This window comes from Dipodomys ordii, unplaced genomic scaffold (genome assembly GCF_000151885.1).
Source record: "Dipodomys ordii isolate 6190 unplaced genomic scaffold, Dord_2.0 Scaffold205, whole genome shotgun sequence".
Taxonomy (NCBI): domain Eukaryota; kingdom Metazoa; phylum Chordata; class Mammalia; order Rodentia; family Heteromyidae; genus Dipodomys; species Dipodomys ordii.
Window position 1 is genome coordinate 2,887,354 of NW_012267421.1, and position 23,130 is coordinate 2,910,483.

The window sequence follows — 23,130 nt, forward strand, 5'->3', positions numbered from 1 at the left end:
ATTCATCAGTGAGCAAGGAGGAAAGCTTCACCTCGACCCTCACTTGGATTAACAAAGGTTATACATGAACACAGACCTTTGACTAGTCAATGGAGGCAAATCCTTACTGTTGGGGTTTAGAAGGAAGAAATCTCACCGGAGCACTCTCAGTGCCAATGCATTTGGTACACTGAAGGCTGTGTGGCCTATGGCTGACGACAGTTCTGGAAACAAGGTCGTGGTGCTGGGGTGGATACAGCATTGCCCTAGCTGGATCCTGGCTGCCAGGTCAGGCAGAGATCACCACAACACCTGTGCAGTCAACGTTCTCTTCAGAGGCTGCCTCCTCCTGCCAGCAATCACTCTCCAACACACAAGGAAATACTCTTATTTCCACACTGACGAATTAACAATACATGTATTCTGCATTTGAAGAGCTGACAGAGCACTTTTATTTAGCATTAATCTTAGTTTCTAATATTCAATGAGCAGATATTCCATTACATAAAAATAGTTGAAGAAAATCAGCAGGATCTTATGAAACAGCAGTTGGAAACAAGAAAAGTCACTTAATGAAGCCTAGCTAATTATTTCCTTTGCAACAAATCTGTTGCAAGAAAAAGAAGGATATTTAAATTTTCCAACATGCGTTTTCCCACTGTTAGCAGCATTGAAGCAGACAGTACCAGTGAAACACACAGATTAAGAAGCACGGCACTGAAACATTCTGAGCTCATCATTGCATAGGACAAAATAACAGTCATCACATTTTACAGAAACTCAGTAAGACTGTAAGGAAGAATATTAGATGCCCAAGGACCCAGAACCTGAAAATTAGAAAGCTGAAAGAAATTCTGCAAAACTTCAGAGTAAAAAAAGAAAGAGATAAGGTTCAAGTGATAGAAAACATACATTCAACAGGAGCGTAAGAGCCTGATTGGAGCTGGCCAAATGGAAGCTTAGAGACAAACACAAAAGTCATTGGAAGAGGGAGGAGAGAAACAAACCCAGAATTTTTTCCTGGGCTCAATTAAGACTTGAGTTGTCAATGTGAAAACTTGAATCTTATTTAAAGACTCATGAAAAATCGACAGCTTGACAGATGCTAACAGAATTTCTGAGTTTTAAGCAAAAGATTCTGAAAACATTTTCAACAGACAGAGAGAAAACAGGCGAGTTTCTTACAAAGAAGAGACCATGAGCTTTTATTTTTATTCTATAAGCCATAAGAGCCAAATGACTTACTTAAAAGGAAGAGTGGAACGTGGAAAAAAACACTGCAACCCAGTAATGACAAAATTGGTAACAGTTATGGTATAAAACGTGCACAGTGATTCTATGTGTGGAAGGCTTGGTCCCCAACAGGAGCTACTGAGTGGTAATTAGATCACCAAGGTACTGACCTTATCAATGGATCAATCCTTGTAGCGTCCAGAGCTAAATGTGCCTTTAGGAAGAATATTTGGGGTCTTGTTGCAAGAAGTAGGTCATTGTCAGCCTGTCTTTGACGCTCTGTTCTCATTCTTTGCTTCCTGAACACCATGAGGTGAGCAACCCCTCCCTTCACCCATTCCTAGGGCCTACCCTCAATGGAGCCATCTACTGAAGCCTCTGAACCAAAATCAACTCTTGTCATTTCAGGCATTTAGTCAAAGCAACAGCAATCTGACTAATATCCTTATAAGGAAGACACCTCCCTTGCTCAAGTAATTATTCAATATTTACCAGCAATTGAGAACAAAGTTGAGTTCAAGGCCAGTCACTGGAGACAGTACAGAAGATATAAACAGTACACAGGAAATGGAAAAGACCAGAGTTAGATCTAAATTGATGGTGATTGTTAAAATGTTGCAACCCTTATGTTAACATTAAGGAAAAGGTTTGATAAAGTCAATAAAGATAAAAATTTACCTCCTGGATTATTTAAGCAAAAAAGTATTGGCCCAGGGAGGAGTACATATCATCTCTCTTTACCTGTTTTATAAGAAGAATGTAGTTTCAGTCTTGAAAAAAGCCCACCTATGGATATTACAATCATTTTCTTTTAGAAATTATAGGCAATAATTAAAGCAACATTCTGAACATTAGGGAAAGGGCCCTTCTAAAGGTCGGGTTGTACCAGGTTCTGGTGACTCAAGCAGCAGTTCTCAGACTGTGCCTTGCCTTGAGTGACTTAATTTTATAAAAAAAAAAAACCAGTACTGTCCTCCATGCTGCGGCAAGCAGGGAGGCAGAGTCCTCTGTGTGCACAGTCCATAGCACCATCTGTCCAGCACAGTCATGAGCCACACTCACTTCATGCAGCTGTACCAAAACCATATCAAGGAAACCAGAACCATGAACACGCCAGATCAACAAATGGTGCAACCCTCACACCTGGAACATATAAATGAAGGAAGGATACCCTAGTACATCATTACCTGTCATTAGAGGACCTGTGTGCATCATGGCCTGCCCGACAAAGAGCTCCGACTTTATCCCCAGGCTGTAGCTCAGTACAGTCTCTCTGCTTAATGCTTCCCACTCAAAACTGCCTGCCTCCCCTGGGCCCGCCGGCTCTGAACCTTGGCAGTGATGGCAGTACAAGTCCGTGACTAGGTTCTGACCATCCTCACTCTTTTACAACTCTATCAGCTTTCTGTCTTTGTTGTCAATCAACCTGGTCCTCTTGAGTCCTGTGACAGATTTGACCCTTTCTTAGAGATTCTGTATCACATAACCAATGAGAAATCTAAATCAGTGTCTCCTTGTATGTGATGTGATGGGTGATATGAACGCTATTGATGTTGGCAATGAGGACCGGGATGGAGAACTTGTGGGTCATGGCTACCAATTGAACTCAAGAGTATTCTGTACATAAAGACAATGGGATTGTAGTTTGTTGTAGTTTGTGGATTTGTTGCTAGTAGATCCTGATACAGAAAGACACAAACCTGTCCTTCCATATCGATAGAACAGTTTGCTTTTAGCAACTCTGTTTTCTGACAAACTGACGTGGGCTTGGGGCTCAGCTCAAAAATAAACCATATGCATTTCTCTTTCTAAAGCTTAGTTATCTCATCTAGGAAATAGGAGTGATCAAAGTTTCTTCTATGTGAAGCATAGCTAAATGAAATGTGTCAGGTCTGTGGCCCTTCCTGACACATGGAGAACTTGGAGTATTCATTGTCATTATAAATTATAAAAGAGAAAAGAATTTGACAAATACAACAAAAACTAGAAGAGAAATTAAAAGACAAAGCAAATCGAACAGAAATCAGACATGGTTCTAACACTAAACACATCAGTTATCAGAAGACTTCATGACAGGTCCATTTTTAAATAAAAATAAAACAATGAAGACCTTCGAACAAGATTGTTTCAAATATCGATACTCTGCATGATATTTTTAAGAAGACACAGCATTCATTCACTCTATAAGTACTTGAGTGCTTAGTCATACCAGGCGTGTTTCAAAGCCTGAAGATACATTAAGAAACAAAATGCCAATGACTGGGCCACTCAGATGTCAGGACAGCATAGCATGGGCAGAAGGTAAGGGCAAGGATCCTGAAGGTGGGCAGGTCCTGAGCTTGTTCCAGGGAAGATGAGGAGTCAAGTGGAGCTGCAGCATATGAGCCAAGAGAGGGTAGATGGGCTGAGAGGTGTGGGGTAAATTCTATAGCATCTTTGGAGTTTTCTCTAAATGAGAAGATGATACACGGGAGAACTCTGAATGTGGAATACAATCCAACTCCCTCTCTTTGGCAAGATCATTCTCCTTGCTTCACTGAAGGGAGAAAGATCACTTAGAAAATCAGCCTAACTAATCTAGGAGAGAGACAGCTGTGTTCAGGGGAGGTAACATGAAAAGTGAACCTCTTTGCCATATTTAGAATGAGTAGTTGTCAAGACTGATCAACTCTTTGGCTATGGAGGGGAGAACAGAAGTCAAGGGTGGCCCCTGGGTGTTTGGGCAGAACGTGGAAAGGATGGAATCAGGAAGGGGAGAGCGGGAGCAGGGGAAGGTGGTTAGTCATTCAGTTTCAGGTGTGTAAAATCCCAGGTTCTCTTAAGGGGAAGAAAAAAGTAAAAGCAAGAGCCTGACTCTGGATCAAAGAGAACAAGACATGTCACATTGGCAATCACCAGTATGTAAGAGTCTAAAGCGGAGTCAGATGACCCAGCATAGGTGCAGACTGAGAAGGCAAGGGCTCAGAAGACAGGCAACCATAGAGGGATGTGCTGAGGGGGGCACCACCAAGGGAGATCAGGAAAGAACAGCCAAAGGGCGTGAACTGAACATCAAAAGCATGGGGAGCCACAAGAGGAAAGAGGAAGGCCTCACACCAAGAGCCTCCTGATTGCCACCTCCTGAGAAGCCAGGGTGATGGGAGGGAGACACTGGCATCCAGCTAAGACACTCTTTATTACCTAATCAATAGTTTTCAACTAATAATGATACTCACTCATTTTCTTCTAATATCCAGTCTTCACAAGGTAGTCCAGGTACAATTGTTTCCTTGCTTCCTTCCTTCCCTCCTTCCTTCCTTCCTTCCTTGCTTCCTTCCTTCCTTTCTTCCTTCCTTTCCTCCCTCCTCTCTCTCTCTCTCTCTCTCTCTCTCTCTCTATTTCTTTCTCTTTTTGAGATGGGAAGAAAGAGACTCCTGAGTTTTTTGTTTTATACCTAAAACACATCTCAGTATGCCGGGTTGCTGGTGGTTCACGCCTGCAATCCTAGCTACTCAGGAGGCTGAGATCTGAGGACTGAGGTTCAAAGCCAGGCTAGCCAAGGAAGTCTGGGAGACTCTTATCTCCAGTTAATCACCTAAAAGCTAGAATTGGTGCTGTGACTCGAGCACTAGAGCACTAGCCTTGAGCAAAAAAGCTCAGGGGCAACACCAAGGCCCTGAGTTCAAGCCATAGGACTGCTTCCCCCCACACTCCTCCCCAAATTAACACACCTCAATATAGAAGATTCACAGTTTTACCTGTCTTGTTTCCTCCCTTCTAGATTCAAATATCATAGGTTATTGCTTTTACTCTCTCCTCCCTCTCCCTTAAGAGAGACTCGGATGCTAAGTACTCTCCTGTCACCTGTGGCCACTTGCATAAGAAAATGTGTGTTGGGACTGATGAACTTAAAAGCACTAAGATGTTTTAAAATGTAAGTGGACATTTTGATGGCAATGGCAAACCAGTGACATATTTCTAAAAGGGAAGCCTCAGAATTGTGAAGGTTTGCATTTTATCCCCCCAAATATTATATACACTCAACCTAGGGTCAATCAATGTTCCATGAGATTGTTTCTGAAGACTTGGCAAAATGACTGCAAAGACTGGAAGCATAAAGATCAATGAACAATAACAAGATTTGAAAGTAGCAAGTAAGAAAGGGTAGAGAGCCGGGCGCTGGTAGCTCACGCCTGTAATACTAACTACTCAGGAGGCTGAGATCTGAGGATCATAGTTCAAAGCCAAGCCAGGCCAAGAAAAAAAAAATCCTGTGAAACTCATCTCCAATAAACTGCTCAGAAAAGGCCAGAAGTGGCGCTATGGCTCACATGTAGATTGCTAGCCTTGAGCACAAAGAGGCTCAGGGACAGCACTCAGGCCCTGTAGTTCAAGCCCCAGGACCAGCAAAAAATAAAAGAAATAAAAAGGGCAGAGGCTTACCATCTTAGATGCTGAAGTGTCAGCCAATATTTCCTATGCTCTCAATTTAGTACAGATAAGAGTTTGGGACATGATAAAGAGAGAATTATTAATAAGAAAATCAATATGTTGATAATTATATGCTATTGAAACCCCTTGTAAAATATAATGATGTTTCTATTTGATTCCTTCTACCAAAACAAATACTACATACATTAGAGAAAGCATGTAGGAGGCAAAAAAGTAATAGGAAGTGTACAGTTTAATATTTATACATAATTTTGGAGTGAGGACAGTGCAGAATAGCAATCATAGTGAGAGAAAACAACAGACACGGTGAGAAAACTCTTCCATTTATCAGTCATACAAAGCTGATTTTCAGAATGATAAAGCAGTCCAATAATGATGACAAGGAGATGGAGTTTCCTACTGGGAAGGTGTGTTTCTCTAGAATAAGACTGACATTTAACTCTGAATGGAACCTTAGTGGAAGCAGAGGAAGAAACCTACTGTCAGGAAAGCTCCTGCAGTTCTAGAAGGAAGAGCACTGTGAAATGTCCAGGTCTGAGCAAACAGGGCCAACCCCAAAGACACTTTTGTTTGGCTGCCCCACCTGGTAAGCTGTAAATCTTGAACAGGAACCTTGAAATCATTAAGGTCACATATTTATAACATCCTATTCAATTAGGTTAGAGAAGTGCAATATCTGTCATCATGTCATAAAAAGATGTGTTTTTCTCTCCGATCTTTTATAAAGAAAAGCTCCCAATATTGTTACAGATAGGGCCGTTTTCAATCAGTTACAAGGAGCAATTCAATTACTGGATGGTTTAGTGCAGTAACTGACTCCAGACTAATTTAATTTCTTTAGGTCTCTAAAGATCAATTGATCTGATTTGTCTCATCCCCAAAGGCTGTTTAGGAAAAATTCAGACTTAAATACCTGGAAATGAAATCCAAAACCTTGGCTTAATTTCACACTACTTAGGTCATGCAAAGCTGATTTTCAGAGACATCATCATCACTGCATTGTCTTGAAGACGTCAAGCAAGTCATGTAAGTGTGTTCTCTCAGTCCTCCAGAATCACCCCATCAGGATGCTTAGTCAACACACATTACCCAACCTGCCCTTCAGTCAGACTGCGTTCTCCTAGCTCTTAGGAACACAAGTGACTTCAAGGCTGTTTATACCCAAGAAACAGTTCATGACGACAATGAAGAATGACTTAGACAGGCACAATAGTTTGATGCAACATTTATCTAGGAAGGGTTTTGACTTGAGATTCATAAAGTGTTTTCCTAAATTTCATCTTGTTTGATCCTCCAATAAAGGAATAAGTGGTTACTCTTGTCATTTTCTAGATGGAAACAGATTCCCAGGCTCAGTGACTTTGCCAAAAGATCATTTACCCAGGAAAAGGCCAACCTGAGTTTCTATCCCAAGACTTTCACTCCTGATAGATCATGCTTACCCTTGACCAGACAGAACATGGTGCACACGTGGGAAACACATACTATTGCCCCAGTCCAAAATAAAACCAAAAGAAAAGTCATTTAACATCATCTCAGCTGCACAAACTCGTCTGCACTCAAGCTCCTGGCCTTCACAAATAGGGAATCACCTCACAAAAAGTCATTACCTAAAGCAAGAGGCCTTTGTCATCTAGACAACTGGTACCATACTCTCATAGACTGATGGCTCTTCCAACTGAACTCACCCACTTGCCTGCTCTTGGTACTTTGCAATAGATTATCAACTCCAAGCCTGGGATTCTTGTCCTGTTCTTACCATCTCCAGCCATTTATAGAGCTCTCCAACTAATTCATCTCTTTGTGACTCAAATCCAATATTTGGCCAGCCCTTTTGGCTTCTCTGCCTGCCCACCAAGCCTTTCCTTCCCAACGAACCACCTCTCAACACTCTGACACTTAGAAAGGCGTAGGGAGAATGAGACAGAGGTTGCTACATCCCTCAACTTGCATTGCCAGGAGAGCTTAGATGGAAGTGCTGAGACCAGATGTGACCCTGCAGGGAGCAATGATTGCAGCTGAAATGTATAGCAGCTAGCAGACAAGTCACACAAAGATGTGTGGATGCAATATGCCAGAGGGCTAATAGCTAAGTACTGCACCTGTCAGTAAAGACATTAGAGCTCGTAAAATGATAGAGTGAAGCACTGAACAATTCACACCTGGAATCCTAGTTATTTGGGAGAAAAATGGGTCAAGGTCAGTTTGGGTAGAAAAGTTTACAAGATCTTCACAACTCATTATTGGGCACATTGGTGCACACCTGTCATGCTAAGCCAGGCAGGAGGGCTAAGAGTAGGAGGATCATGCTTGCAAGCCAACCCACATGGAAAAATCCAAGAGACTCCATCTCAGCGGGAGGAAGCCGGAGGTGGTGACGCACACCTGTCACCCTAGCAACAAGGGAAAACTTAATATAAGCAGACTGAAGTCCAGATGCCAAACAGGCAGGAAGCAAGACCCCATCTTAAATAAAAACAGACAACAAAAAAACACTGGAGGCCTTGCCTAACAAACACACAGCTTTGAGTTCACATCCAGTACTTTAAAAAAAGGGGGGGGGGGGCGAATCAAGTATAGAAAGTCAATTTGGTTAAGAACTAGAAATAACTATCAGGTTAAGTGTCTCTTTGAAAATATATATTTTTTATCATTCATTTGGGTACACAAAGGACCTCAAGATTCAGTATTCACTGTCCATTACCTCGATGGTACCAAACTTCACGAACCATTTCAACCAGAAGGTGGAGAAAGTGACAGGCACATGAGCAGATGTTTATTCATCCTCTGACAGGTCCTGAGACCTGATGTTCCTCCTTTTCATGCTGTCTACACGCCAGTCAAAATTATGTGATCTGCACTTAAATCACATTGACCCCTTTCCAATGCCGGATCTCAGTCCTGCCACTAGCCAATATATTCACAGCAGAACCAAGTCTACCGAATTCTACTTCTCCACAGATTGCCCCCACAAATCACATAGCTTAAAAGCACTGAGAGGATGAAGTCTTTGATGGGAAGAAAGCCCTGGCTTTTCTGCCTCTACAGGGGAGGGCACATCTTGAGCAACGGGTCCACATCTGTCGCCTCACTTAAAGAAGAGCTAGGAAAGATCTGGCTGCAGGAATTTGGCAGTTTATCTCAGGGTTTATAGCTAGAAGGAAAGAACGCAGGGAACTGTTGCAGGCTAGACTCAGCAGGGTTCGAGTTTCTGCAGGGGAGAAGCCTGTGTTCTTACAAACTCACCCTTCCCTTTATCTTATCTCGACCAAAGGGTAAACAGAAAGTGAGCCTCACCTCTCGATGTCCGTGAGCCTGGAGGAGTCCCGAAATCCTTTGGCGAAAGGATTGCTGTCTATTTTCAGCTTGGTTATCTAGAAAGAATGAGCACAAAACCATCTCATTTATGAGTTCCACAAAGTAACATCAGAAATAGCCACAGAAATGGTGGGACAAAGGGAGAACAAATGGAGCAGTGGAACTCACTGGACACTATGCTGAAAAGGAACTACACAAGTTGTGGGACTGGGATGGGAGGGGAAAACTGAGAGAGATCACCAGGGAAGGGGTGACACTGTCTAAAAAGAAATGTACTCTTTACCTGGCTTAAGAAACTGTAACCTTGGGCTGGGAAGGTGGCTCAGTGGTAGAGCGCTTGCCTTGCATGCCTGAGGCCCTGAGTTCGATTCCTCAGCACCACATAAGCAAAAAGAAAAAAGCCGGAAGTGGCACTGTGGCTCAAGTGGTAGAGCGCTAGCCTTGAGCTTGAAGAGCTGTCCCTCAGCCCAGAGTTTGGGCCCTACGACTGGACCCAAAAAAAAAAAAAAAGAAACTGTAACCTCTCTTTAGATCACCTTTATAATAACAATAAATTTTTTAAAGAATTAGTGAAGACACAGTTGGGTTAGCAAACCTGCCAGCAAGGGGGAGACTTGAAGTGGGCTGTCAATTATTAAGGGCCATAGTGAGAGGAAGGGCCCCAAATGGAGAAGTGGAGCAGAGCCCCAGCCTCTGGTGGGAAATGGAGAATAAAGGGAGATATTTCCCCTTCCTACATGGTTAGTTACTATGAACAAGAGACCTTAGACCAAAGTAAAGAAAAAGGTTAGATAACCAGTAAGAGCCTCCTGTTCCATGCTATATTGATACTGATCAATGTCACATAAATGAAGGATCGAAAGCCTGCAGAAGATAAATTTAAATTTATCTCTATTCACCTTTCAATGCAACTGAATTAGTCCTTGTTTTGTTACCCTTCCATGTAAAGACATTTATAGAACTCTACATGTCTATGGAAACTACTTGTTTCTAATAAGAATCAGCTTCAAGTATTGTCTTTACCAGGGTATTTATAATTCTTGTGTGTGTGCAGGGGTGTATGTGTGTGTGTGTGTGTATTGAAGGTGTGGTGTGTGTGTGTGTAGGGGTGTGTATGTGTGTGTGTGTGTGCACGCACGCGCACACACGCTGGGGCATGAACTCAGGGTCTCCTGCTCTCATTTGGTTTTTTTCACTCAAGGCTGGTGCTCCACCACTTCAGACACTCCTCCACTTCTGCCTTTTTGCTAGTTAGTTGGAGATCAGAGTCTCGTGGGTTTTTCTGCCCAGGCTTCCTTCAAATCATGAGCCTGAGATCTCATCCTCTTGAGTAGACAGGATTATAGGTATAAGCCACCCGCACCAGATGTATAATTTTTTTAATGTAATTTTTATTTTTTCTATTTTTATTTATTTATTTTTGGGGGAGCGGGTCCAGTCATGGGGCTTGAACTCTGGGCCTGGGCGCTGTCCCCTCAGCTCTTCGGCTCAAGGCTAGCGCTCTACCACTTGAGCTACAGCGCCACTTCCGGCTTTTTTTCTTTTTGCTTACATGGTGCTGAGGAATCGAACCCAGGGCCTCATGCATGCAAGGCAAGCGCTCTACCACTGAGCCACCTTCCCAGCCCCAGATGTATAATTCTTATAATATTAATATAGTTGCACCATGGCACATTAAAACATATGTACTATCCAAAAACAATGCTTTGTTTGAAATAAACAGTAAATATCTTCTGAGGCCCAGGCAATCAGTATATTCCTAGATTGTAAGTACTAACAAATTTTTAAATGCTCAAAGACAAGAGATTTGTCTCATTCTACTGAAAAACTACAATTTAAACTATTGAATATTTGTCTCCCATCCAAGTACTAACCAGGCCCGACCCTGCTTAGCTTCCGAGATCAGGCACATTCAGAGTGGTATGGCCATAGACACTATTGCATATTTGTAAAGCACTTTAGAATCCACAAAGTCACTTTCACAATAATTCACCCACAGCTTTAATGAGGATTGATTATCTTTTCTATGTACTATGCTAGATGTCAGATGATGTGGAGAAAAAAAAAAGAGCACTGCATCTTCGTCCTAAGGGAGCTTAAAATCCCATAGGTATAGGGGTTCATGCTTGTAATCCTAGCAACTCAGGAGGTTGAGATCTGAAGGCTCATGATTAGAGGCCAACCCTGGGGCAAAACATTTTGCTGGACTCCATCTCCAAATAACCAGCAAAAGCCAGGGCTGGAACCATGGCTCAAGTGGTAGAGTACCAGCTAGCACGTGTGAAGTCCTCAGTTCAAACCCCAGTATTTATTCTGCAAAACAAAGTATCACATTTATAAAATTGAAAGTGAAAGGATTTTTTAAAAAAGTAGTACATTTATAAAACTGTCAGTGAATGGCTTTGCAAATAGTTACAATTTTTCTGAAAATAACAGCAGGTAATATCTGATAGGGAAACTACTACTGGCACAAGTTCTTTTATAGCCATTCCTCTTTTTTTGGGGGGGGGGTCCAGTCATGGGGCCTGAACTCTGGGCCTGGGCGCTGTCCCTCAGCTCTTCAGCTCAAGGCTAGCGCTCTACCACCTGAGCCACAGCACCACTTCCAGCTTTTTTCTTTTTTCTTATGTGGTGCTGAGGAATCGAACCCAGGGCTTCAGTCACTTGCAAGGCAAGTACTCTACCACTGAGCCACCTTCCCAGCCCCTATAGCCATTCCTCTTAAATGTGAAGCACACCAAGCTTTATTGTGCTCTACAATAAATGAAAATACAGAGAGAAGATCTACCTAGTATAATAGTTATATATACTTTGTTCCCAAAAGGGATCTTGAAAATCTTCTTGATTATTTGTATTTCCAAAAGGTAAAGATGACTGGCTCAGAGTTAATGCAAATCCCTTAGTGTCTCAAGCTAGGTGTGATGGTTGAAATTGAGAGGACTAGAGTTTCAGGCCAGCCTGGGCAAAACGTTCACAAGACCTATTTCAACCAATAAAAAGCAGTACCATCCTATGCTCCTGTCATCCCAGTATGAAGGAAGAACAAATCGGAGGAATACCATCCAGGTTAGCAAGGAATAAACGTGAGGCCCTATTTGAAAATCAGGAGTAGAAATTTTTCTTCCTCCATGAAGAGGAAGTATAAGCAAGTAAGGATAGAATGTGCTTTAGAAATCCTACAATGAATGTGTGCCAATGTATGTCCAGATTACTAATTCAGGCCAAAATACAATTGCAATGGCAGAACAGAATATATTTTCTAACCCTTAAACATCTCTACTATCTACAAGTAAATGTATGCCTAATGGAGGGCAGATTTGCCACCATCTGTGTCACCATGAAGGGAGCTTCTGTAGTAGCTGGTACCCCCATGATATTCCTGGCCTCGGAATCCAGCTGGGGATTCTAGCCACAAAGTGATATTGGCCCTCAGAGGCCATTTCTCCAATTATCAGGAAAAGATGTGTCCAGAGGCATTTAAAAATGAAACCTGACCTACGCTTCAACTCTTCAGCAATCATCTGCCTGCTTGAAAACAATACATGACCTTTAAGTCTTAAATTATGAAATAGTTTGTTGAAAGTGTAATGGATTTAGCTTTTATCTAATAATGTAAAGAAATGCAATCATCCTCTTGCAAAAAGCAGAGAAACAGAAAAAAAGATGCTACTTCCATTGTTTACAAAGAAAACTACCAATAAAACTACTTAAAAATAACAAGAATATTAAAAAATACTAAGTTTAATTAACAAAACTTATTAGTGTCAATAATAAGGAGGTTCTCCTCACAATTCTATTGGAAACTTTGAGTGTTAACAGACATTAAAGACAGTCCCTATCTGCGGCCTGCAGAGCCTTGTGCATGCTAGAAAAGAAGTTCTACCATTTGAGCTATGCCTCCAGGCCATTTTCTTAAGTTTTTGTAAAGATAATATATGCAATATGAAACTTGTGGAGTCAGGTTACATAAAGTAAATGGAATTTCAGAACTCTTTTTTGGGAACTCTGACATTTCCATTCCATGATCCTTCAAATACAAATGGAATGATCAGTCTCACTGCCTTCCGTGGCAGCGGCACTTGGGCTGTAGGCTCCTGTGGACTTCAGCAGTGAAACATGAGCGTGGCTGTGCTCTGGGGGCCGTCCAACGCCCGCTGTCACTTTGCAGATAGCTGAAAAGCTACAGATTTTACTTTCACAAGAAGATGATTTACATGATAAAAAAAAAACACAATGCATTGGCTTGTTAAAAAAAAAAAATCTCTGAAACTTTTTAAATCAAAAGGGGACCAATTCTCCCCTGATGTTCCTCAGGCAGTCCATGGGGAGTCCCACGGGCCCTGAGATGCCCTGGTCAGTTGTTGTCATAAAGTCAAGAGCAGTTGAGAAGGATATAATGCTTTCACAGATGTACAGCCAGGGCAGGCCCTCGGGCCCTCGGGCCCCACACTGCCACCCACTTCCTTCTCTGGGCTTCCAGCTCCTCCTTCACATATGGCTACCTACACTTGCAACTTCATCTTCCTCTGCCTAAGACAGATGCCTGGCCAGCCCATGATGTACTCAGGGCAGCTACCAGCCAGCACCTAATTTGTTCACTCAGAACCCAGCACAAATCACAAGGGTGCCACCCCTTGTATGCACTGATCACACAAAGGAAGATGTAAAGTCCTAGAGATGCTATGAATGACTGCCTCTGTCACATGAGTGGAGGGTGTGGGTTTCTTTTACTGAATAGATCCAGGGGCTGGGAAAGTGGCTCAGTGGTAGAGTGCTTGCCTTGCATGCATGAAGCCTGGGTTCAATTCCTCAGCACCACATAAGCAGAAAAAGCTGGAAGTGGCGCTGTGGCTCAAGTGGTAGAGCACTAGCTTTGAGCTGAAGAGCTGGGGGCAGCGCCCAGGCCCAGAGTTCAGCCTCCACGACCAGCAAAAAAAAAAGAAAAAAAAAAGTACTGAATAGAGCCAAAGGAATTCTGGTTCTGTCTTTCCTAACTGCAGAAAAATTACTGAGCCTCTCCTGGCCTGGGCCGATGGAGTCCCTATTACAACCAACCCTTTGAGCTTCAGCTGTCATGAAAGCAGTAAGTGAATCAACAAGTGTCTGATGGTGCTTGGCCCCTAGTGGGGACTTGAAAATAGACAGATGTGGAAGTAATATTGAGGGAGATGAGCCTAGCTCAGCAGGCCAGATATTACATGATTTTAGCTATCACATGATTTCACATATATGCAGACTCCACCTAAAACACTGCTACTACTACTACTACTACTTATTATTATTATTATTATTATTATTATGGGACATAGCCTAAAAAGTGGATTGAGGACAGGGGCTCAATGGAGATAGAAGGGAGAAGGGAGAAAGGAGAGTACTAGGAGATGAAGAGAATTGAAATGTATATAGAATATATATAGTATCTATGTATATAGATACATATATATACATAATATAGCATATATGTGTATATACATATATACATACACTATGTAGAGTATATAAATAGTGTATATATATGTATGCCTATAGTGTACAGAGTTTATACTTAGAATATATAGTATATATCTATATGTATATAGATATATACATACACTATGTATGTATATAGAAAGAATATATAGTATATATATATATGCATGTATAAATATAGAATAATGAAACACACCCATTTAATAAGAAGAGAAGGGACATTAAGGGAATATCCTGGGGGTGGTGAATTTGTTCAAAGTACATTGTACATATCTGCAGAATTATCACAATGAAACTCCCTGTAGTTTTAATATATGCTAATAAAAAGAGAGTAAAAGAAAATTCTAAGGGACTGGGAAGGTGGCTCAGTGGTAGAGTGCTTGCCTTGCATGCATGAGGCCCTGGGTTCAATTCCTCAGCACCACATAAGCAAAAAGAAAAAGCTGGAAGTGGTGCTGTGGCTCAAGTGGTAGAGCGCTAGCCTTGAGCTGAAGAGCTGAGGGACAGAGCCCAGGCCCAGAGTTCAGGCCCCACGATTGGACCCCCCCCAAAAAAAATTTTTTTAAAGAAAATTCTAAATTAGAGTAAATCTTATGGATGACCACGAAATAATAAAAGTATCAGTGGTTGACTTGTGTGTTTAACTTACCAGAAAAATCTGAATTTTTGCTACAAATTGGTGGCTCATACCTGTCATTCTAGCCACTCCAGAGGCTGAGATCTGAGGAGTAAGATTCAAATCCAGCCTGGGCAGAAAACTCTTGTGAAACCTTCATCTCCAATCAATCAGCAAAAAGCCAGAAGTGGAGGTATGGTTCTAGTGGTGGAGCACCAGCCTTGAGAAACAGCGCTAAGTAAGAGCTTGAGGCCTGAGTTCAAACCCCAGTATTGGCACAGTTTTTTTTTTTAAAGAAAAAGAAAAGTTGAATTTTTAAATTCTGTCAAACAATAAGAGCATGGTTCTACATGTTACCGGAGGAGGAAAGGAAAGCAGAGAATTTTCTGGAGAAGAAACTTGGAGGCTGCAGACTGGGATAGGTTTGAATCAGGAAGTAGCCCATTCACAATCTAAAGGAAATAAGATCACCCAACTCCCTGCTAGACGCCCTGGGGCTGGCACTCGGTCGTTCTTTCTATGTGGACATCCATTTGGCATTCTGGAATATCCACCTCTCCTTGGAAATATGTGTGCCTCCCATCACCTCCTTGGACAGGAGCTGACCATGGCCCAGCACTCACCAGCTGGTTCTGGTAGGCTGTGACAGCAGTGAACACCGTCTCTGGAAAGATGAATGTCCTGAACTCCTCAGACTTCAGGTTGAGCAGGGAGGCGGTATGGTCTTTCTTCTTTATGATATGCACCCGTGGCTGATACTTATGCATCGAGTTCAAAATTATCTACGGAGGAGAGATGGAAAGTAAGTCCTGCATTCTACTCATTCACAATGCGCTCAGGCTAAATCTGAGCATCCAAACTCATTTTGGCACCAGTGACTCAGGCCTGGAATACTAGTTACTCAAGAGGCTGAGATCTGAGGATTGCAGTTCAAAGCCAGCCTGGGTAGGACGGTCTGTGAGACTCTTATTTCCAAATAACCACCAAAAAGCTAAAAGTGAAGTTTGTAGCTCAAGTGATAGACAGCTAGCCTTGAGCAAAACAGCACAGGGACAGTCTGTAGGCCGAGTTCAAACCCCTGGGCCACACAAAACATACAAACAAAATCCCCTCATTTTCAGGCCTAAAAGATTTCTTGGTCTGTGCTTTCCAGAGACTGGGGACTCACGTGGGAAGCCTTCCTCTAAAAAAGTGCCAGAGTATCTGGCTATGGGGAAGCATTCCCTAAGTAATGTGGCAGAATCAGGCACTCTGTTGGTTGCATCTGCTAAGGCTATGATAGGGGGCCTCTTACATTCTTGGCTAACAAGGGTGTGTGGTGAAGGTTTCTGCTGATTGCCTTAAACAGGTTCAATATTGGTGACTTCAGGATAACTGATAATGTGTTTTGTGTTTCTGCACAATTAACCAACCTTGGACCACAAATATTCTTTAAAGAATCATATATGGCTGAGAGCTGGGGCTCATGCCTATAATCCTAGCTACTCAGAAGGCTGAGATCTGAGGATTACATTTCAAAGTCAGCCCAGGTAAGAGAGTCCATGAGACTCGGCTCCAATGAATCACCAGAAAATGGGAAGTGAAGCTGTGGCTCAAAGTGGTAGAGTGCTAGCCTTGAACAAAAGAGCTCAGAGACAGTACTTGGGACTGGAAGAAGAAGAAGAGGAGGAGGAGGAGGAAGAGAAGGAGGAGGAAGAAGAGAAGGAGGAGGAAGAGGAGAAGGAGGAGGAAGAGGAGGAGGAGGAGGAGGAGGGGAGGAGGAGCAGGAGCAGGAGGAAGAGGGGAGGAGGAGGGGAGGAGGAGAAGGGGAGGAGGAGGAGGAATCACATTTGTAGTGAACATGTAGGTATTTTTCTTGTTCCCTAAATGATACAACATGACACCTATTTACATGGTATTTATGTGGTATTAGGCACTGTGAGTGATCTAGAAATGACTTATAGGATACAGGGGGATGAATGCAAATAGGGTGCCACTTTATCTAAGAGACTTGATCACCCACTAAGTTCTCCACCTAACTGCAGAAGCCCTTAGAACCAAGACCCACAGGTCCACATGGAACAACAACATAACCAATCTTTCTGCCATTCCCACTAACCTCTGTGCTAACCTAGTTACTAGAACTGAACGTGCCACCTTGTTATCATCTGATCTATTTGGCTCCAGGACCTACTCAATCATTTAAAGACATATCTAGAAGTCTCTAAACCATTTTTCTTGGAGAAAAATTATGAAGTACTTCCTCTGAGTTCCATAGAGCCAGTAAAAACTGAAACATAAGTAACTAGACTCTCATTTAATAAAAAGGAAGAGAGAAAGTAGTTACACTGGAATATCTAAGCCATGAAAAGAAACTGAAAATACTCATATCCATTTGGCAATGGAGATAAAAAGAAAGGAAGAAGGGAAGGAAAGAAGGAGGGAGAGAGGAAGAAAAGGGAAGGAGGAAGGAGAGGAAATGAGGGAGGAAGAAAGTAAGAGAGGAAGGAAGGGAGGGAGAAAGGGACAGGTGGAGGAAGGGAGGGAAGAAGGAAGGGACTTTCCTTATCAAAAGCAATTCTGTGAATGTGCCTAAAATTTTCTTGTAGCATAAACTCTGAAACAGAATTCACAGGTAAATTTTGGTTGAATCACACCACAGATAACACCTTTAGAAAAGAATTTCAGCAAATGTTCAAGGGCTTCCATTAATGGCTGTTTGTTCTAATAACTATTGGTAAATGTTCAGAGTTTTGTCATTACTCTTTTTCTCACATTATAATGAACACTTGAGTGATACAAAATCAAATTCACTTGGTTTTTACTCGCCAGGGATTGTCTATGTTTTGAAATTTATAAAACTCTCCAGAAATGGGTTGCATCCACAGAGTAAAGAGTGCTTTTGCAAAGGTGTTTGGATCAGCTCTTGCATTAGCCTGCTGCATCTTTCACGACCATGTTCTGTAGAACACAATTAAGGAACCCCCCCCCCAGGAATCCTGGCTCACTTTCCCATCCAGATGATCCAAGATGCCACCAACAGAAATCAGATGGCAACACCAGCAGACTTCAGTAGGCTCCAAAAGGGCCTCACCTGCCGGGCACCAGAGGCTTACCTCTGAAATCCTAGCTACTTAGGAGGCTGAGATCTGAGGATCACAGTTCAAAACCAGCCCTGGCAGGAAAGTCCATGAGATGCCTATCTCCAATAAACTACTGAGAAAAGCTGGATGTGGCATTGTGGCTCAAATGATAAGAGTGCCTGTCTTGAGCAAAAAGAAGCTCAGGGACAGAGCCCAAGCCCAGAGTTTAAGCCACAGGGAAAAAAGCCAGTGTAAAAAAGAAAGAAAAAAGAAAGAACGAAAGAAGGAAGGAAGGAAAGGAGGGAGGGAGGGAAGGAAAGAGGGAAGGAAGGAGGGAGAGAGGGAAGGAAGGAGGGAGGGTAGGAGGGAAGGAAGGAAAGGGGGAAGGAGGGAAGGAAGGAAAGAGGGAAGGAGGGAAGGAAGGAAAGAAGAAAGAAAGAAAAAGAAAAAAAAAGAGTCTCACTCCTTGGCTGACTTAGCAGAGGTGACAAGGTTGGTGCAGACATGTTTGGAGGTCCTTGACCCTCACCTACTGTGGCATCCAGCACCTTGCCAAGACCCTGCTGGCAGCAGCAGTTAGGGGCCCTTGAAGAACATGTGTGCCTTTTCAGGGAGTCAGAGATGCAAGGATAAAGTGGAGCATCAGGGAGATGGAAGGAGAGACGCCTGTGATGTGTGTGCCAAGTCAACCAGCAGACAGGCATGGTCCTAGCACTGTACTCACATGGCCATGCTGGTCCAGCTCATTGTTGGTGAGCTTCACCTTTTCAAAAGACACCATCTGTTTGAGTAGCTGCTCGCCAGTGAAGGGAGAGTCTGGGTGCACGTACAGCCTAGGGAAAATGGAAGAGAACTTTATTGAGATACTTTTTACTAGTGTGTGTGTGTGTGTGTGCGCACGCACATGAGCGCACATTAGTACTGGGGCTTGAACTCAGGGCCTTGAACTTTCACTTGCCTTTTTCACTCAAGGCTGGAGCTCTACCACTTGAGCCATACCTCCACTTCTTGCTTTTTGCTGGTTAATTGGCTATTAGAATAGTACAGATTTTTCTGCCTGGGCTGGCTCAGATCTCAGCCTCCTGAGTAAGTAGGATGACAGATGTGAGCCACCAGCATTCAACCAGAGAAACTACTGGAAAATCTAGCTTGAGTCCTATGTTGTGGTGAATACCTATAGCACTTAAAAGGCTAAAGCAGGAGTGTCAAGAGTTCAAGGCCAGGCTAGGCTACATAGCCAGACATTATTTAAATAAATGAATCTATTTATTTGGGTTATAAAATGTTTTTTTTGATTGTGCAAGGGTGAATATGTTTTTTATTGTGAAAATACTGTACAGAGGTGTTACAATTACATGGTTTCCCTTATTTGCAGTATCTAGTATATGTCTGAGTCAAGCAGAAAAGGTCAGATAAGGTGATGTTAGGGAAATGAAACCTAAGATATGTATTCAAATGTTTTTTTTTCTTTCATGTGATTGTTTCTAACACATTTATAAGATTATTTCTTTGTTGCTATGTATGTCCCTCCCCCACAGTATAACCCCTGCTTTCACTGTATTTGATGTTGGTATAAATTATGGAGGGGAAGGGGAAAAACTAATCGTTTAAATAGGGATCCAGGTGGACCCATTGCAACAATGAGATGTACAAGTCCTTATGTTGAAAAAGAACTTCACAACTTTGGTGTGGGGAGGGTGGGGGGTTGGGGGGGGGTGGATGGGAATGGATGGGAAGGGGAAACAAAGGAGGAGGCTACAATGCTTGATAAGAAATGTACTCATTATCTTGCCCATGTAATTGTAACCCCTCTGGGTTATAAAATGTTTTGTTGTGAAGAACATACAACTTTATATAATTGCCCAATTTTATTTGCTCCATGTATCTCATCTTTATTAATATAGCAATGCAAACATAACTCCCAAACATTTCATGTATTTTTTATGTACTTATAATCTAGAAAAAAGTAATTCTTAGTATATTTTCTATTCTCTGCTGAGAAAGTCATTTTTTAAGATAGGTTGTTTTTATCTAGTCAACTATAGATCTATATGATGAAATGCAAAAGTTTTACTGTTGTAGGTATTTTCCAAAAAGTTTAAACAAGCTGGGGGGCTTTGAATTATTCAGTTAATCTATTTGTAAACAGCTTAAACATTGAAAAGAAATACTGCTGGGAGAAAAAAAAACTATCATTTATTGATAAGTTGCTATGTGCATCACCCTACTTAAAAGTAAAATATAGGCCATTCGTTAGACCTGCTATCAACCCCAAATCAGCTCCTGTAAAATCCAATCTTGTCTTCTTGACACAATCTTCTCAAAATCAGAGAAAGAAGATGAAATCCTTAGATTTTGTTGTTTGCAGTACAAAGGTTTGAACTTGATATCTATCTATGTCTTCAGCACTTTGTGCTTCAGTTATTTCTCAAACAGAAATAATCTGGACCAGCCTTATTTACACTTCCCATGGGATAACTGGTGTGAGCCACCACATTCAATAGTTGATTAAGCTTTTGCCCGGGCTGGCCTCAAATCATGATCCTCTCAATCTCTGCCTCCTGTGTAGACAGATTTCAGGCATGAGACACAGGTGCATATAAAATAATTATTCTTATAGAACAAATTTCCTTTTGCCTCTCCTTTTTCTTTCTTTCTTCCTTCCTTTCTCCTTTTCCCTCTTTTTATGTTTTTGACCCTAAGACTGAACTCAAAACCTAGTACATACTAAGCACTCATTACATGCCTGAGCTACATCCTGACAAATTTCTCCATCTAAGTAACAGTTTGTTCTGATGTAAATTTTAGAAAGGGCCCTTATAAATGTAAGTAAACATCGATGATTTGGTTGGACAAAGTAAGAATAAAAAGTTCCAAGAACCTTTCCTTGCAAGTTCGTATAAAGAACAGGACATGTGTCACCTTGTGTGACAGAATCCAGTATCCAGACGGAGGGTTGCAGGGCCCTCCAGGGGAAGCACAGCACCGCTGCAGGCACCACATTCTTCCTCTTCCCCCAAAGAACTTTAAGAGCCCCAGGACTTTGCTTGTTTGTTTCATGGTTCTTAGCAAAGGCACTCAAAATTACTTTTTTTTCTGTTTTTGGCGGTGCTGGAGTTTGAACTCAGGGCCTGTAAGCCACATCCAGACCTTTTTAACTTTTTTTCAGAGTGGGTCATGTTTTTTGCCTGGAGCTGGCCTCAGAGGACAATCTGTCCACTCATTTGTGATACCCCCAAGCAGCTAGAGCACTGGGTATGTGTTCCCATACCCTGCTGATTCATTGAGCTGGCTTTCTCAAACTTTCTACCCAAGCTGGCCTCAAAAGGAGATCCTCCCATTCTCCAGCTGAGATTAAAGGGATGAGCTACTAGTCCTGACCAAAAATGCTTTTTACTTAGGAGTGTTCTTGGAATGGCCCAAATATGATAGCATTTCTACAAAGCTCTAATTTTGCAAGTGTATTTTACTAATCAGAGTATTTTATTGATCACATTCCACCTCCCCCTAAAAAAGTCCCAAATTATTGAAAGTCCACATTTATTTATGTAACAAATGTGCCTTCTCCCTTCTTTAGTAATCACATTCACTGTATATAATCACATTAACACAAACTTTTTAAATATAAATTACTTGAAATAAAGTATCTTACATAAAAAAATGAATAAAGCATTCTGAATTGACTCTCAAATAATATTGTCAAATTTTACTTCTGATTAGAAATGGCTGACTGATGAACTTCAATCTGAGATAAAGTACTTCAAAGACAGGTCACCAATGCATAAATTCCCACTTCCTGAACTCTTCTTTCAGGGAGGTAGAAAATAGCAAACAAAATTTTGAATAATAATAGTACCTAGTAAGCATGAGGCCTTGAGTTCAATCCTCAGTATGATAAAAGTAATCATAATAAAGAAGTTTCTTGAATTATCTGGAATACTTCCATAATGCATGACACATTTTTATGTAATACTAATGTAAGCTGAACTAGGATAAAAGAAAAAATTACAGGAAGTGAGCCCCTTCTTTAGCAAGGCCTCCCCCCCCCACAAACTTAAAATTCCAGCAATAACTTAAACATGCTTCAGTTAAGATAGTGTATTGGTACAAGCTTTCTTTCTCTAACCAAAACAGATTAGTAACATAAACAAGACATGTCATATTTCCAAAGTCCTGCTGGCCTGCACTATTTCCCCATACCTTCAGATAGGAAGAAAAATGTATGCTAAGTAAGAGCGATTAACTTCTTAGAAGAAAGACTGGGACTGGGGAAAAGAAATGGAAAAACAAAAGAGTGTTTGCTTGTGAAAATGGTTAGGAATCTACTAAAAAAAACCTTCTGTTCCCTTCCCTTCCCTTCCCTTCTCTCCTTTCTCTTTCTCTCCATGCCCCTGCTCTTTCACTGAAAACAATATAGAAGTGGGACATTCAAACAAATTCTTAGCTCTGATTTAAAAAAAAACCTACCAAGCATAAAAAATTAGCTATTAAACTACTTAAAATCTGTGACATCTTTTAGTGCAAAACAGCACCAGCTAATATTCTTTTTTTGTATTTAAGTATATAGTTTGATTTCTATGACCTGAGCTATAGCTATTCACAAATATATGGCCTTTTGGGGCAAAAGAAAAGCAATAATGGTTTATAACTTAATTTTTTAAAAGCCAGGTATACCTAGAAAAATATTAGCAGTGACTACTTAGAAAATAATATGTAATCTCTAATATAGTAATTATGATTCATGTAAAAGAATACTAGCTTTCTGAATTACTTCCATCCATTGAAATTGTGGATGAAAATAAAAGAGCTGGCTCTTTTTAATAAAATTCTCTGAGTCCTTCAGTGATCAAAACAACCAAAATCTATCCAAATGTTTATTATGCCCAGATATAACCACACTGCTGTTAACAAACATTTACTCTAAGTGAACCCTCAAACTGAAACAAATTCTTTTTCTAGGTCAACTCTTTCATCTGCAGGTTTATTTACTATCTTGAGGTTGTCAGAAATGTTATAGGGCTA

At 41.5% G+C, this 23,130-nt stretch overlaps 1 protein-coding gene across 1 annotated transcript in view; it reads right to left on the bottom strand.

Moving 5' to 3' along the window:
• Tbx20 (T-box 20) overlaps positions 1 to 23,130 on the bottom strand; it is a 39,651-nt gene that overhangs the window by 11,630 nt on the left and 4,891 nt on the right. Inside the window, exons 4-6 of the mRNA XM_013035146.1 lie at positions 18,833 to 18,941; positions 15,670 to 15,828; positions 8,941 to 9,017 (exon numbers count right to left, since the gene is read on the bottom strand). Coding sequence (XP_012890600.1) covers positions 8,941 to 9,017; positions 15,670 to 15,828; positions 18,833 to 18,941 — 345 coding nt within the window. The remainder of the gene's footprint in view (positions 1 to 8,940; positions 9,018 to 15,669; positions 15,829 to 18,832; positions 18,942 to 23,130) is intronic.